The sequence below is a fragment of the Oncorhynchus tshawytscha genome, linkage group LG04 (genome assembly GCF_018296145.1).
Source record: "Oncorhynchus tshawytscha isolate Ot180627B linkage group LG04, Otsh_v2.0, whole genome shotgun sequence".
NCBI classification, from domain to species: domain Eukaryota; kingdom Metazoa; phylum Chordata; class Actinopteri; order Salmoniformes; family Salmonidae; genus Oncorhynchus; species Oncorhynchus tshawytscha.
Window position 1 is genome coordinate 22965434 of NC_056432.1, and position 15380 is coordinate 22980813.

A 15380-nucleotide genomic window follows, 5' to 3' on the forward strand; every position below is an offset into this window, starting at 1 on the left:
AAGATTTAGCTGATGATGGCAACGTTTAGAGATTAAAACAGCCTACACTATTTATTCAACCTATTAAATTTGAAACAGATGTGGTGACTATAACACATTGAAACAATCTGAAATGACTTATTACTACAAAACATTGGTTACATACCTTGAGACCGACCACAGTGTGTATTGGCACCTCACAACTTTTTCTTCTGTGTGCTTGATACGATGCTGACTCAAATGCTCTTGACTAACTACTGACCAGTCTTGAAATCTTGGAGTACAATACATTGTAGAACAAGCAATACATTTGTCAGGGACTTTTCTGTTCAAACAGCCTCTAATTCTTCTATGACATTTTATCTCTTTTCCACATATCGCAAGCTAAAGCTAGGAAAAAATGCAACTGACATGCCACCTTAACCCACACAGTAAATTGGGTATGGTTCTAGTATACTACGAACCAATACCAAAATTGCTCAATTAGCTCCGCCCCTGGATGCTTTCGTGTCACTTATCGTGTAGGCTGGTGCTCCCACCGACGAGGTGAATACGACCCCTTGTGGCTATGCATAAGAGGTACGTCTCAGGACGATAACTGTAACCATCCACTCAGTAGCCTATGTCTAATCAGTGGTGTAAAGAAAAACTTGAAAGTACTACTTAAGTAGTTTTTTGGGGTATCTGTACTTTACTTTGCTATTTATATTTTTGACAACTTTTACTTCACTACATTCCTAAAGAAAATCATGTACTTTTTACTCCGTACATTTTCTCTGACACCCAAAAGTTATTTTTATATTTTGAATGCTTAGCAGGACAGGAACATTGTCAAATTCCCACACTTACCAAGAGAACATCCCTGATCATCTACTGCCTCTTATCTGGGGGACTCGCTGAACACAAATGCATTGTTTGTAAATTGTCTGAGTTTAGGAGCATGCCCCTGGCTAACCATAAATAAAATGAAAATGGTTCTGTCTGGTTTACTTAATATAAGGAATTTGAAATGACCTTTACTTTTGATACTTGAGAACATTTGAGGATTTACTTTTGATACTTAAGTATTTCAAACCAAATACTTTTAGACTTTTACTCATGCAATATTTTACTGGGTGACTTTTACTTGAGTGATTTTCTATTAAGGTATCTTTACTTTAACTCAACTAAGACAATTGAGTACTTTTTCCACCAGAGCGGAAGTGTGTGTGTGTGTGTGTGTGTGTGTGTGTGTGTGTGTGTGTGTGTGTGTGTGTAAAAACCAACCTCTAAAACACACGTTCTTCTCATTATGCTTAGACGGGTTTTAGTTATTGAACTTTCTCCCTCTGTCATTCTGCAAATAAGGATGTCATATGGGAAACATTGTTTCATAGGTTATAGCCAGGTTCCACTTTTTATAGCTAATGTATTTTATTTATTCAATAATTTGTTTGACTATACAGACACAGGTGAATACTTACTTTCAAACTGCTATTGCTACATGTCATAACAAGACCATGCCACAGGAGAGTGATAGAGCCCCAAGGTGTCAAAATAGATAAATAGGCCTTAAACATGGCCTGCTTGGACTAAAATCCTTGCTCTCATTTCATGTCTTAATCCCAACACTAACTGGGGTTGTCACGTTGATATGGATCACATCTTTCTGTGTTCATTCAAATCTATGTTGAAATATGTGCATGGGTGCAATAACTCTTTCAAAGTATAATCATCCTTTTGTATTAGAATAGTGTTTGCAAAGACTACCACTTTTGAAACCATGATTCTACAAATAAAAGGGAATTATTTTAGGGCTACAATTACTTTTGTCATGGACATTTTCTTGTTTCCTCCAGCCCCTACATGTTTCAAAGTTACATATGCATCCGAGTGGTTACATTTAAGATATTCTACTTCAGTTCTGGTGGGGGAGATAAATTGATTTGAAACCAGCACATTCTGTGGTGTTCTAGTACAGAATGTTGAGACTTACAAACTGTGCCAAAGACCACGTTTTTTTTTTTTATCAGACAGTGTCATCATAGTTTAAGTGACCTGTACACGGAATCATGGTTGAACTCACACCCTGTAATATTTGAATCACTTGATGTACATTTCAAGTGATATTACTGAACATAATGAGATACAGTATGTGGACAATCCCTTCAAATTAGTGGATTTGGCTATTTTAGCCACACCCGTTGCTGACAGATGTATAAAACCGAGCACATTGCCATGCAATCTACATAGACAAACATTGGCAGTAGAATGGCTTTTCTGAAGAGCTCAGTGACTTTCAATGTGGCACAATCATAGGATGCCACCTTTCCAACAAGTCAAATTTCTGCCCTGCTAAAGCTGCCCCGGTCAACTGTAAGTGCTATTATCGTGAAGTGGAAAAGTCTAGGAGCAACAACGGCTCAGCCATGAAGTGGTACTGTAGGCCACACAAGCTCACAGAATGGGACCAATGAGTGCTGTGGCGCGTGAAAATGGTCTGTCCTCGGTTGCAACACTCACTACCAACTTCCAAACTGCCTCTGGAAGCAATGTCACCACAAGAACTGTTCGTCGGGAGCTTCTTGAAATCGGTTTCCACGGCCGAGCAGCTGCACACAAGCCTAACATCCCCATGCGCAATGCCAAGCGTCAGCTGGAGTGGTGTAAAGCTCGCTGCCATTGGACTCTGGAGCAGTGGAAACGCGTTATCTGGAGTGATGAATCCCGCTTCGCCATCTGGCAGTCCGACGGACGAATCTGGGTTTGGAGGATGCCAGGAGAATGCTACCTGCTCCAATGCATGGTGCCAACTGTAAAGTTTGATGGAGGAGGAATAAGGGTCTGGGGCTGTTTTTCATGGTTCGGGTTAGGCCCCTTAGTTCTAGTGAAGGGAAATCTTAACATTACAGCACACAATGACATTCTAGACTATTCTGTGCTTCCAACTTTGTGTCAGAAGGTTGGGGAAGGCCATTTCCTGTTTCAGCATGACAATGCCGCCGTGCACAAAGCGAGGTCCATACAGAAATGGTTTGTCGCGATCAGTGTGGAAGAACTTGACTGGCCTGCACAGATATCTGACCTCAACTTCATCGAACACCTTTGGGATTAATTAGAACGCTGACCAAAGCCAGGTCTAATCGCCAAACATCAGTGCCCGACCTCACTAATACTTGTGGTTGAATGGAAGCAAGTCCCTGCAGCAATGTTCCAACATCTAGAGGAAAGCCTTCCCAGAAGAGTGGGGGCTGTTATAGCAGCAAAGGGAGGAACACCTCCATATTAATTCCCATGGAAGGCCAAAATGATCATCAAGGACAACAACCACCTGAGCCAATGCCTGTTCAACCCACTATCATCCAGAAGGTGAGGTCAGTACAGATGCATCAAAGCTGGGACTGAGAGACAGAAGCTGTTTTTCAATCTCAAGGCCATCAGACTTTTAAATAGCCATCACTTGTAACTTAGAGGCTGCTGCCCTATATACATATACTTGAAATCACTGGCCACTTTAATAATGGAACACTAGTCACTTGAGTAATGCAAAATATGTCAACATTATTAATCTCATTGTTTTCTATTCTAATGTATTTTAGTCTATGCCACTCCGACATTGCTCATCCAAATATTTATATATTCTTAATTCCATTCCTTTACCTTAGATTTGTGTGTATTGTTGTGAAATGTTTAGATATTATTTGTTAGATATTACTGCACTGTTGGAGCTAGAAACACAAGCATTTCGCTACACCCACAAAAACATCTGCTAAACATGTGTATGTGACCAATACAATTTGATTTGGAATGAGAAGTTCGCATACTTTTGGTCATGTAGTGTACATTATTCTTATAAGTTGGTCAATTTGCTCTCGCCTTGCTAAAACAATAATAATTAAAATGCCTGTGTTTACAGGTGGCAGACAGATCCTAAACAATGAAAGGGCTGCACTTTTCAGTTCCATTGGAATACTCATTGTGATGAGGTCCTGCTCGCACTGGGCGTGCACTGGAATCTAGGTATGCCAAAAAGCCCTGTAACTCCAAATTGGTATCCCTGAAGCTTGCCTGTCAAACTATTGTTGTCCCAGAGTTATTGCAATCTCTAAAGATTTTATTGCCAAAGAGGTGCCATGTTCTTTGAATAGTAAATATGTACCGAGACTACGACCATAAATTCTCATTAGAACTCATGTTTGACTTAAATATTAACACTACACTTTTTCATATGCTACATTTACATTACATTTACTGAGAATTGTTTTTGGGTACAGATTATGAGGGGGGTGTCTTTTAATGAAAACACAACCTTTTACAGCAGTGGGCTAAATCAGGGACACACAGTGTTTCTTGGTAGTCTTAAACAAATCTACTTTGAAACAGAAGTATACACCTCACACACATGGTTATGGGCTTAAAAAGAATAAGACACCTGTACCATATCAGATACAGTTGAAATGTGTTCGATTTTGAGTTTGCATCCCAATGTTACACTTTATATACATCACAGAATACTGAAATATAACCAAACCGTTTCACAAACAAACACCAAATGTTTGGCTTTTTTATTTTTTTATTCATATTTATTCATAATTAACATTATTAACATTCCACCCATGAGGCCACTGGGTAATTTAACTGCAGGGAAGGGCTACCCATGTCAATAGACCAATGGGTTCCATAAAACGTATCCTGCAAAACATGTTATTACTGTTTATATAATTACCTGCACTTGTCTCTGTTAATTATCTGCAGCACCTCTCTGTGTTTTCTACTTCCACACTCCATAATTTGTGCATACCCTCAGACTGGACCACCAACAAAATGTCAACAATGGATCAAATGCAACATGTGACATTTTCAAATGCAAGTAGTACTTGGCGCTTGTCCTCTGGCATTTAAATCTGGGCATGTTTTCATCATTCTACAACACAACTTCATGATGTTCTTTAGTGTCTGGTGGGACAAGTGCAGACCTTTGCAGGACATACAACCCCCATGTAAAAAAAATATATAAAAATGCACATATTAAAAGTTTTAAATCTGTTGATGACTTTTTATTCTCTTTGGGCATATTTACTGCCTCAATTCTGATATGTAGTCCTCCTAGAATGTTGGTATTAAACACATAACTTGATGTGCCTTTTATCATCTTATCTTAGAATTCCTAGAGTTGTAAACATTGTTACTAACAGGCTGAATAATAATCCAAGGAACATACCAGTTCAAGGAACTGAATGTATGTTCTGTCTAAGCTGGACATTCTCAGAATGTTATTATGATATGTTGGTTGAACTCAGGCCATCTTTGAATGTATTTGCCTTGATCTTGCGTAAAGGGCGCAATGGAATGATACAGTGGTGGTTCGAGCAAATTACGTTGCCGAGTGGGGAAAAAATACATCGTAGGAGCCAATGAAATAGGTATATTTTTTAAAAGGGAGTGGTTTCATGGGTTTCTATAACACAACGCACTTCCTTACCGGCATTTTAGTATTAACACGCAAAGTTGAACAGTTTTTGGTGTACTCACTAGCTATTTATTTATTGTGGAACGTGTTTAACTTTACTTTAAATATGCTTGGCCTGTGCCTTTATGTGCCTGTTCCGAATTCGGATGCGGCTGAATTCGAGTATTTTGAGTCCAATGGACTACCATCGGAGTTGAAATCGCTCTTCAAATTGAGTGTGTTTCTACCTTCACAAGAGTTTTCTACTTATCAGAAATGGAGAAAGGTAAAACTTGCAGCATATTATTTTACTTACATGTCTTTATGCATCAGCGGGGTTCACATCAAGTTTTACATTTTGAGTGTTGTATTTGGTTATTCCTCGAAATTACACATATTTATAACGATCACGCTGTCGTAGTTTCCTGTAAGTACAAACCCCTTCTTCCTGCACTCGCGGTTTGTCACGGTTTCCATTAGTTACCACAGTCAAAGTCAAAATGGCCTATAAAGTAAAAATTAATTACTCAAATTAACTTTTTGGTCTTAATTTAAAGTTGGGCATAAGGTTAGTAGTGTGTTGGTTTAAAATGACTTTTTAAGAAATGCATTTTATAAATGGGCGGCGTTTATGACTTTGGCTATGCGTTTGTCAAAAGGAAAAGGTATAAACGGAATCTTTGGGACCTCCCAACTCACGTCATTTAAAACGGTAAGGGTTGGGCTAAATTTAGGGTAAAAGTAGGAGTTAGGTTAAAGATAGGAACGTCCCAATGATCCCAGGTAGCACTAACTTTAGTCAAACTCTACATCTACCCAGTGCTCCCATGCAATTTAGTGCACCTATCTGAATATAATGTTAAACATAATGATGCTCCTTAATATATTTTTTTTTAATGAATTACTTCATGAAGGTGTTTAAGTTCATTGAATAAATCAACTATTTATCATCAAAAGATCAAATAGTGCATAGATGGATTATTATTGTTTGGCTACACATTGATGGTTCCTAGGGCTTGCAAATTAAAACCATTGGCCTGCAAGACCCTCTTCTTGATATAATCAAGTATCATTGACCTGGAGCCCTAAACCATCGGATTCAGGGTTGCAAATTAGCATAAAGAAATCACTGGTAGATGATGGAATGATTAAATAATTGCATGCAAGACTTGGCTGGAGCTTCAAGACCCCCAAGACTGTTTGACCCACTTATCATAGACAAGGCATGGTGTTGATTGCCGAGTTTGGCATTGTGGATTGAGCCCCCCTTCAGGGGTGGGTAATAGTGCCTGGGACATCTATCTATATCCTGCGAACTCACACTAAGCCTGTCTACCTGGTCTAAAATAGGGCCGGTGTTGATATTTGATTTACTGTATTGAAATACAGTATGTGACAGTGTTCCCATAGAGTACATTCCTTCTATCCAGGCATATGTCACATTTGACAGTGAATGTAGGACAGGTTAGCCTAGATTTGAGTCCGCATGCTTTCAACATATGACCTTTGTGGTCTTTGCCTCTCAGAGACATTGCTGAAATGGTTTGTCGTGACTGGACATTAAGGTGATGACACCATCGAGAATGACATTATTCACACTTTACCCTCCTTCCAGGTGCTTACAATTACATTCCATTAGTATTGTCCACCTCCAGAGAAGCCCCCAGTCTAGGCCTTACTACAGTTGATTGATTTTCAATCGGCCCCTCTATAATGTCTCATAATAGAAAGCAGGTCAGTGTGCCTTTCCACTGTTGTTGATCATTTGGTTTTGTTTGCCTCTGCAGAAAGCAGTGAAAAGTGCAGATAAGGACCTGGATGAGCAGATGGTCTTCGAGGAGTTTGTGAACTATTTGCAAGATCATGAGAAAGATCTGAGACTTGTCTTCAAGAGCCTGGACAGAAGGAGAGCTGGTATGCAATTATCCACAAATCAACAGTTACAGTTTGGGGACATATCTTAGCTACCACACAATTCAAATGTTTGTTTTTTTCTGATTTACGTGGACTTCTGATTGGTGATGAATTGTCTTCTTCCATTGTGATTCAGGTCAAATATATTCTAAGGAAATCATGGAGTCACTCCAGGACCTTGGTGTTCACATATCACAGCAGCATGCCGAGAAGATCCTACAATGGTAAGATATTATAACGGAGCAGTGTTCCCTTAAGATTTTGGTCAATCTTGTCAGTATGTCTTTTGTTACCAGTTTGATTCATATTCTCAAGAGTTTATGGTTTTGTTTTCATCTTTGTCAATAGCATGGATAAGAATGGCACAATGACCATCGACTGGAATGAGTGGAGCAACTACCCTCTGCTACACCCCAAAGAGAACAACATCCCTGAGATCACCCTCTACTGGAAACACTCCACGGTGAGAAGGGTGGGAGGACGGGGGGTGTGAACTAGCTATCCAGCAAGCAGGGAACAATTCTATTTCACGTTAATTTGAGTACACTCATTCACAAAATTGTGAATAGGGATGTTAATCCTATTACATAGATTAACACTGTGAACGGACGTGCCTCACCATTTAAGTCTTATTAGTGTTTAAATAGGACAGGAACGCTCTGAATGTAATGTCATGATTTACAAGAATCATGAATTACCCCTTTGTATATCAAATGTTGATTACAGTTTTAATTATCCCTTGTGTAAAATGTTTATTACGTTTGTAAAGTGTTAAGAGGACACTCAAATTATCCCCTCGGTATTCAGAACCACTTTCACAGGACAGTGTGTTCTTGGGCAGCATGCGGGTGGGGTAATGAAATACAGTATGTCTTAATAAGAAAAGCCAGCTCTAAATCTTAGCCTGTTTACCTCCTCCTATGTGTCAAGAGCTACAGAACAATATTTATAAGCCGAGCGGGGGGGGCAACAAAATATTCGGAAGCATTGCTTGGAGATGGGATGACCACCCAAAACAAAGGCCAAGGAAAATGTCCCACGGCATTCACTCAAGTCACTTTGGCCTGACCATCTCATGCCAGTAGTGTTACTCACACTTATATAACATGATTTTAATATCAACTTGGCGATCATGAAATAGTTTTCAGCTGGTGATTCATCTCTGGCATGGTAAAGCTTCAGGGGGAAAGAGCCTGTACTCTGGCATGGGCTTTACAAAGGCACCTCTGTAGGGACTTGTACCCAAAGCTATGTCTAGAGTCGGGAGTCTCGCTGGCTGACTCAGATTGTCATTATGTAATAGATAGCTTTACAAGAAGGGAACATGCACTCTATTCTATACCCTTATAATATCAGCAGTCTGAACCATGACATCAAAGCACAAACGCCCTTATTTTCTCTCTGGTTTGATATCAGATTACAAAGAAATGTCCCAGAAATAACAGAGCAGGAAACAACAGAATTCAACTTGCTTCCTAACACAGAACATGAAGTAATCACTGACCTAAAGCCTCATGACCGGTGACCTATGTTTTGAAGGATGAGGGCAGACGCACACTGCACATTTCACTGTCAATAACAGTCTTCCCTGTCCCAACCTCTAGATGAAAGTTTTGTGTATACATGGGGCCTTAGAAATCACACACACTGAAAAATGTTCAGTCACCCCCCTCCTTTTTTTCCATTTTTTTTTTAAATAAATAGCTTGACTATATTTATAATTGCAAACTGCTCTTAGATAGCTCCAATGTCTTTTGGGCCAAAAGAGAAGATAATAGTGTATAATAATACTCATGTTCTATATCTTTCTACTCTCTGTAGCTCTTTGATGTAGGTGAGAATCTGATGGTGCCTGATGACTTCACAACAGAGGAAAAACTGACAGGAATGTGGTGGAGGCATCTGGTTGCAGGCGGAGGTGCAGGAGCAGTGTCCCGAACATTCACCGCCCCCTTAGACCGACTTAAAGTACTCATGCAGGTAAGAAGCCCTTGATCTACTGTCTTAATAGATAGTATGACAGCCATGTATTCCCAACAACAGTTTGAGTCCTAGTAATGGTACACCTAGCCCTCAATAACCGATTTATTTATTACCTAAGAGCCATACATGGGTTAATGAGTATGTAGATTATTGCCAGAACAGAGGGCAAGAGTCCTGGGGGCTGTTCGTTCCCACCGGCTCATTTAGCTGACCAATGTTAGTGGCTAAGAGCCAGCACATCGTCTCTGGTGAGTTGTGATTGGCTGCATCAGGAGAGATTAGATCTGCTTTTACGTGATTGCAATGTGGGGATCAGTAACCCCTGATTGGCGTTAGTGGGTCTGTTTGAACAAGTCGTCTAGCGTCATCTTTGTGTTGGTACAACTGATTCCAGAACCCTGACTTGTTCCACACTGATCCCCCCCCGTTGAGCAAATATGTTCACATTCTCAAAGCCTATGCCGGATAACTGAAGAAATGTTATGAGAATAAAAGGCCAACTTTCATGTAAATCATGAATTGGCATCAATGGAAGATGTGCATGAACATTTGAGTTAAGCGCACAGATCTCAATTCAGAATACGCCCCTAATTGTGTTATTGTTCATGTGACTTCTGTATGATAAACATTGATATTCTTTATTTGTCAGGTCCATGGTTCCAGTAGCAACAACATGTGCATCATGAGTGGGCTCACCCAGATGATCAAAGAAGGTGGGATGAGGTCGCTGTGGAGAGGGAACGGAATGAACATCGTCAAAATTGCACCTGAAACTGCCATTAAGTTCATGGCTTATGAGCAGGTACTTGCTCCTATATCATTTTCTTAATTTCTATTACTATTTTTAAAATGATATATAAACCATTATTATAATTCCTTAATCTCAATTTCTGAAGTGAGGACCAAGTCCATGTTCTAACCAGTGTCTGCCCCATCTTATTTTCTCCCCTCTCTCCTTTCAACTGAAAAACTCTCTGGCCCAGATCAAGCGTTTGATTGGCAGTGATAAGGAGACACTTGGCATCCTGGAGCGTTTTGTAGCTGGCTCTATGGCTGGAGTCATCGCTCAGAGCACCATCTACCCCATGGAGGTGAGCAGCCATCAATCATCCCCCCCCTAGCATAGACCTGGGATGATTACATCTATTATTGTTGTCAGGATAGAAAGGACAAAAATGCATGATTGATTTGCGAATAAATTAGTAATGCCAATGTTTTCAATCTGATTACATGCCACCTGCTAGATTTTCATAGTCTTTCATTTCTGAACACAAGGTTCTGAAAACACGGCTTGCCTTGCGAAAGACTGGTCAGTACTCTGGCATCTCTGACTGTGCAAAGAACATCTTTAGGAGAGATGGACTGGGTGCCTTTTACAAGGGCTTTATCCCCAACATGATGGGCATCATCCCCTACGCTGGAATCGACCTGGCTGTGTATGAGGTAAGAAGAGACCCGGATATAACTTTACAAAGCTGTTTTCACTGCATTGTATGCTCCATTTGGAATTATCTGACTGTTCTTTTTTCCACAGACATTGAAGAACTCCTGGTTAGAAAAGTATGGCACCAAAAGTACTGACCCGGGAGTGTTAGTTCTGCTTGGCTGTGGCACAATCTCCAGCACCTGTGGTCAGCTGGCCAGCTACCCCCTAGCCCTGGTCAGGACCCGCATGCAGGCACAAGGTGAGACCTTCAACAATACACCTAATTTACACTGCTTATATTCTTTCAAATATATTAAATCTTCCTTATTTAATTGAGATGCAGTTATAAATAACTACCAGTTTTGCTGTTCCTTTGGCTCTAATGCTGACTGTGTGCCATGTCTCTCCTATAGCCATGATGGAGGGCAGCCCACAGATGACAATGTCAGGGCTCTTCAAACAAATCATTCAGACAGAAGGGGCCACTGGCCTCTACAGGGGCCTGGCCCCTAACTTCCTGAAGGTCATTCCAGCTGTCAGCATCAGCTATGTGGTGTACGAGAACCTGAAGATGTCGCTGGGAGTTAAGTCGCGATGAGAAGGTGACTCACGGCATCTGAATGGTTCAGCTTTGATATGTGTGCGTGCGTGAGTGAGATCCCTCCGAGTTGAGGCTAAGGAATCTCTAACACTTATGGTTTGTGGAGCCATCTCATTCTATGAATGCCAGAAGATGGAGTAGAACAAGGGACAATAGAATGAAAAGACAAGGTATCAACTCTGTGAGCTGAAATGGAGCGGGGCGGCGTCCCTCAATATTGCTATTTCTAATATTATTTAATAGTTTATTTTAGAAGATCAATTGTTGAGTTATTACCAGAATTTGACAATGAATATTGGTTAGCAACTCTATAATTGGGGACCAATTCTTGCTGTTTCCAGTTTGTGGTTTTGTGCCTCTGTAAGAATGTTCCTGTCTCTCTTTGGTTTCACTCAGTAAATGAGGCTATGCAACAGTGCAAACTGCACCAGACTCATTAAGTAGAAACTACTTCAGTAATGCACAACAAATGTTTTTGACTAACATTATGTATTCAGACATTTTCCTTAGCATTAATGGGTTTTCTGAGTAGTTATTGGTTATCCCCCCACATTTGCCTGATATGAAAATTATATTTGTTCATGTTCCTAGAATATAAGAAATTGGGAAAAAGCACGTGGTGATTATTTCCCCTTCTCACTTGGTGCAGAGACAATTTATTCACACTGCCATTTATTTTTGTTTTTTATTGTCTGGGTATGACAGTTAAGAATGGCATGTTTTTTATTGTCTGGGTGTGACAGTTAAGAATGGCATGTTTTTTATTGTCTGGGTATGACTGTTAAGAATGGCATGTTTTTTATTGTCTGGGTATGACAGTTAAGAATGGCGTGTTTTTTATTGTCTGGGTGTGACAGTTAAGAATGGCATGTTTTTTATTGTCTGGGTGTGACAGTTAAGAATGGCATGTTTTTTATTGTCTGGGTGTGACAGTTAAGAATGGCATGTTTTTTATTGTCTGGGTGTGACAGTTAAGAATGGCATGTTTTTTATTGTCTGGGTATGACAGTTAAGAATGGCATGTTTTTTATTGTCTGGGTATGACAGTTAAGAATGGCATGTTTTTTATTGTCTGGGTATGACAGTTAAGAATGGCATGGTTTTTTGTTGTTCAGAACACAGCACTAACTGGCTTTATGTTCATAGGTTTGATTGTTATGGATAACTAGAGAGAGCCATATTATGTACAAGTATTGTGGGTGTGTTTGCAAAATAAGATCTCATTGGCTTCTTATGCAATGTTAAAGAGCATGTATTTATAAACGTTTTCAATGCAAACCATGCAATAAATTATTGCTCTAGTCCGTCCTGCATATTTTCACTTAATATATAACTGTAATAGTTTGTCCATTTACATTTAGTTGGTTATTATGGAAATGCACAATAATTACTTCTGTGTTGAGTGCAAATCTCTGTATATGAGCTCAAGTCAAGATCAGGAGAGTCTTGGTTGTCAGGACACTTAATCATTGTCTTTATACCTAAAACCAAATATGATTTTAGAGCTTTGAGAAGATCGATGAGTAATACTAATGCACTTTAATTCATGCAGGAGACACGTGAGTGTTTTGCATTAACTTTAGATTGAAACTGGGAATTCACTTCAACTTCTGTAAATAATAATTTTATTAATTAAACATTTTTTATGTGCCATTTTGTACAATGTTCTTTGAGCAAATAAATGAAAAGTATTGTATAATATTCACGTGTATTTCTTGACTCCTCGCGTGTGTGTTCTTGTGGCTGGATGTTCAATAAGGGTATTTTATTAAAACGACTCCGATTTTAGAGTTGACACTACCCTTTCCCCCCATTGATTTCAGTACTAAGTTTGACACAAACGACAGGCAGTACCAAAACAGGAAGTCGCAAATAAAACTAGCTAGTGTTCGTTCAATCATGCAACGATGTTTAAAAACGTGTTTCGATCTGGTTTTCTAATTAGGACCGCACATGTCCTCCTAACATGGGTTATTACACTGATACTATTCTTACATGACACCGGTAAGTTAGCGTCTCTTCGAGGCGAACCATATTAATTAGCCATTTAGTTAGCTAACGTTAGCTTACCAGGCAACACAGACTGGAGACTGTCACATTATGAAAACAATACTCTTGATAGCTTACAGGCTAGATAAAGTGGTTGCTCTCAGCCATATATTTTAGTCACAGCGAATACAATAGTAATTTTAACAACACAACCTCCCACGTGTTGGATTTATGTGGTGTTTAAGTAAGTTTATATTTTGCTTGTTAAGATCTCCGAAGACAAAGGGAGAATGGAGAGTTGATGCAGCCTGTAGTGTTTTCCTCGCTAGTCCTGCTGTCAGTGATGCTGTATTTCACTGTCTCTCTGATGGACCCAGGCTTTGTTCTTTCTGACAGTGTCAAGGTGAGCCTTAACCCTCATTAACCCTCCCCCAAAACCCCTTCTGATAAGATGTATTCCATACTGATGTTACATATTTGTCTTTGAATGTGTGAGTATGCCCAGGGCTCAGGTGAAGAATTGGAGGAGATGATCCCTCAAAACCCCATACCTCGCCTGCGCCGGTGTGGCTACTGTCTGCTACAGGTAGGACAGCAGGAAGAATACCATCCAGTTGCAGTTAGATCATTAATAACTTAACTACAATCTTGGATCACAGATGAGATGACATATTGGGGGTGTGCTATGTTGATGTTAGTATGTATGACTCCTTGTTCTCTCCTCTTTGTCTCAAGCAGCAGCCCATGAGAGCTAAGCACTGCCAGGCCTGCAAACATTGTGTGCGACGGTTTGACCATCACTGTCCGTGGATAGAGAATTGTGTGGGTGAGAGAAACCACCGCTGTTTCATCATCTATCTGGCTGTTCAGCTGCTTGCTCTACTCTGGGCATTGCAGATTGCTTGGTGAGTGTGGGTGATTTAACCTGATGAAAGTAGCTATGAGGTATTATTATTGCAATGTAGATTAAATACTATTTGTCCCACATACGCAATAGTTCCCTTGTTGTATTATTGATGTCAATATCATTTGATGTACTCTGTCTTTCAGGTCAGGTTTCCATTCTTCTGGCACTTGGAAACTGTGGCTCATTGTGAATGGGTTTTTGCTGGCAGCGCTGTGTGTTGTAGGTGTGTTGTCCTTGGTGGTGGTCCTGCTCCTGGGCTGCCACCTCTATCTGATCTCCATCAACTCCACCACCTGGGAGTTCATGTCCCGCCACCGGATCACCTACCTGAAGAGCTACAGTGACGAGGAGAACCCCTTTGATCGTGGCATTCTCTGTAATCTTTGGGACTTCTTCTGCATGTGCCGAACTGTGGTGTGGGAGCAGGTGTACTACAGAGGGAGCCACAATCACGTCTGACCTCACTCTACAGACAACATGCCCATACCAGGCTATAGGAATAAGCCAGGGTCGTGGCACCGCGTAGGCCTTCCATTCTGCTTCCCCCATAATTTAGATTTTTTGCGAAGTTGAAGTTGCCTAATATTTTGATATTTATGTAATATATGGTCCTAGGTATTTTTTATTGTTTTGTTTAACTGAGTGACAGTTTATCGTGAGTCATTGAGTATGCTATTTTCCACGTTGAACTAATGATGTACTGTAATATTGAAAGGTGTTGATCAAAAATGTTATACATTAACTTTAGTACTCTGTTTTATAATATGTTGAAACGTTAGAATTTTTACCTGTATTCTTTGATAACTTTTCACTCATTCATTAATTGGAAATAATGTATTCATATTTTTGTATTTATTGACATAGACAACACAATAAAACACTAATGATTTCAATGAATATGCATTCATTTTGTCTCATATACATTTCTTTGTGGTAATCCACATACATTCATACAGTAATGCATAATTATTAGCAGCAACTATTGAACCGTTTTAATAGCAAAATAAATACTATTTCTATCATAATCAACTATCAGCCTCTCACTTCACAATCTCACTCGTTATTGCATTAAGTGCTCAATCCCACAATATTGGTTTATTCATAAATATGGCTACCTTATTTAATGGCTTCTCTCATGAAAATGTCTACATAA

The 15380-nt window shown here is 39.8% G+C and overlaps 3 protein-coding genes across 10 annotated transcripts in view; 2 read left to right on the forward strand and 1 right to left on the reverse strand.

The window, feature by feature from the left end:
* Window positions 1-5985, reverse strand: part of LOC112248335 (protein FAM102A) — a 25796-nt gene extending 19811 nt beyond the window's left edge. For 2 of the 5 annotated variants that reach the window (XR_002953213.2, XM_024417263.2), the window contains exon 1: window positions 146-649. Coding sequence is in view for 4 of the 5 variants with exons in the window: in XM_024417263.2 (XP_024273031.1) it covers window positions 146-270 (125 nt within the window). In the remaining variant the exon portion in view is untranslated. Of the gene's footprint in view, window positions 1-145; window positions 650-5723 lie in introns of those variants that run through there. The other 3 variants (XM_024417264.2, XM_024417267.2, XM_024417265.2) reach the window with 3 other exon arrangements.
* Window positions 5394-13032, forward strand: LOC112248334 (calcium-binding mitochondrial carrier protein SCaMC-2-A-like). The gene is made up of 10 exons (XM_024417262.2): window positions 5394-5693; window positions 7195-7321; window positions 7458-7545; window positions 7670-7784; window positions 9143-9301; window positions 9954-10106; window positions 10288-10395; window positions 10580-10747; window positions 10839-10989; window positions 11144-13032. The coding sequence occupies exons 1-10, from the start codon at window positions 5409-5411 to the stop codon at window positions 11326-11328; spliced, it is 1539 nt and encodes a 512-aa protein (XP_024273030.2). The 5' UTR covers window positions 5394-5408; the 3' UTR covers window positions 11329-13032.
* Window positions 13033-13152: 120 nt separating this feature from the next.
* On the forward strand, window positions 13153-15124 carry LOC112249671 (palmitoyltransferase ZDHHC12-B). Of its 4 annotated transcripts, none has more exons than XM_024419453.2 (5): window positions 13153-13335; window positions 13590-13723; window positions 13817-13906; window positions 14056-14225; window positions 14371-15124. In XM_024419453.2, exons 1-5 carry the CDS (start codon window positions 13239-13241, stop codon window positions 14684-14686), a joined length of 807 nt encoding a protein of 268 aa, XP_024275221.1. In that variant the 5' UTR covers window positions 13153-13238; the 3' UTR covers window positions 14687-15124. The 4 variants fall into 4 exon arrangements, with proteins under 4 accessions (XP_024275221.1, XP_024275223.1, XP_024275222.1 ...); XM_024419455.2 differs by having other exon boundaries at window positions 13826-13906; XM_024419454.2 differs by having other exon boundaries at window positions 13154-13335; window positions 14059-14225.
* Window positions 15125-15380: the final 256 nt, after the last annotated feature.

Coding starts and splice junctions, on each gene's coding strand:
- LOC112248334 (XM_024417262.2), top strand. CDS start 5,409: ATGGGTTTCTATAACACAACGCACTTCCTTACCGGCATTTTAGTATTA. Junction 7,546..7,669: donor GCCGAGAAGATCCTACAATG/GTAAGATATTAT, acceptor CTTTGTCAATAG/CATGGATAAGAATGGCACAA. Junction 10,396..10,579: donor GCACCATCTACCCCATGGAG/GTGAGCAGCCAT, acceptor TCTGAACACAAG/GTTCTGAAAACACGGCTTGC.
- LOC112249671 (XM_024419453.2), top strand. CDS start 13,239: ATGTTTAAAAACGTGTTTCGATCTGGTTTTCTAATTAGGACCGCACAT. Junction 13,724..13,816: donor TTCTTTCTGACAGTGTCAAG/GTGAGCCTTAAC, acceptor TGAATGTGTGAG/TATGCCCAGGGCTCAGGTGA. Junction 14,226..14,370: donor TGGGCATTGCAGATTGCTTG/GTGAGTGTGGGT, acceptor TCTGTCTTTCAG/GTCAGGTTTCCATTCTTCTG.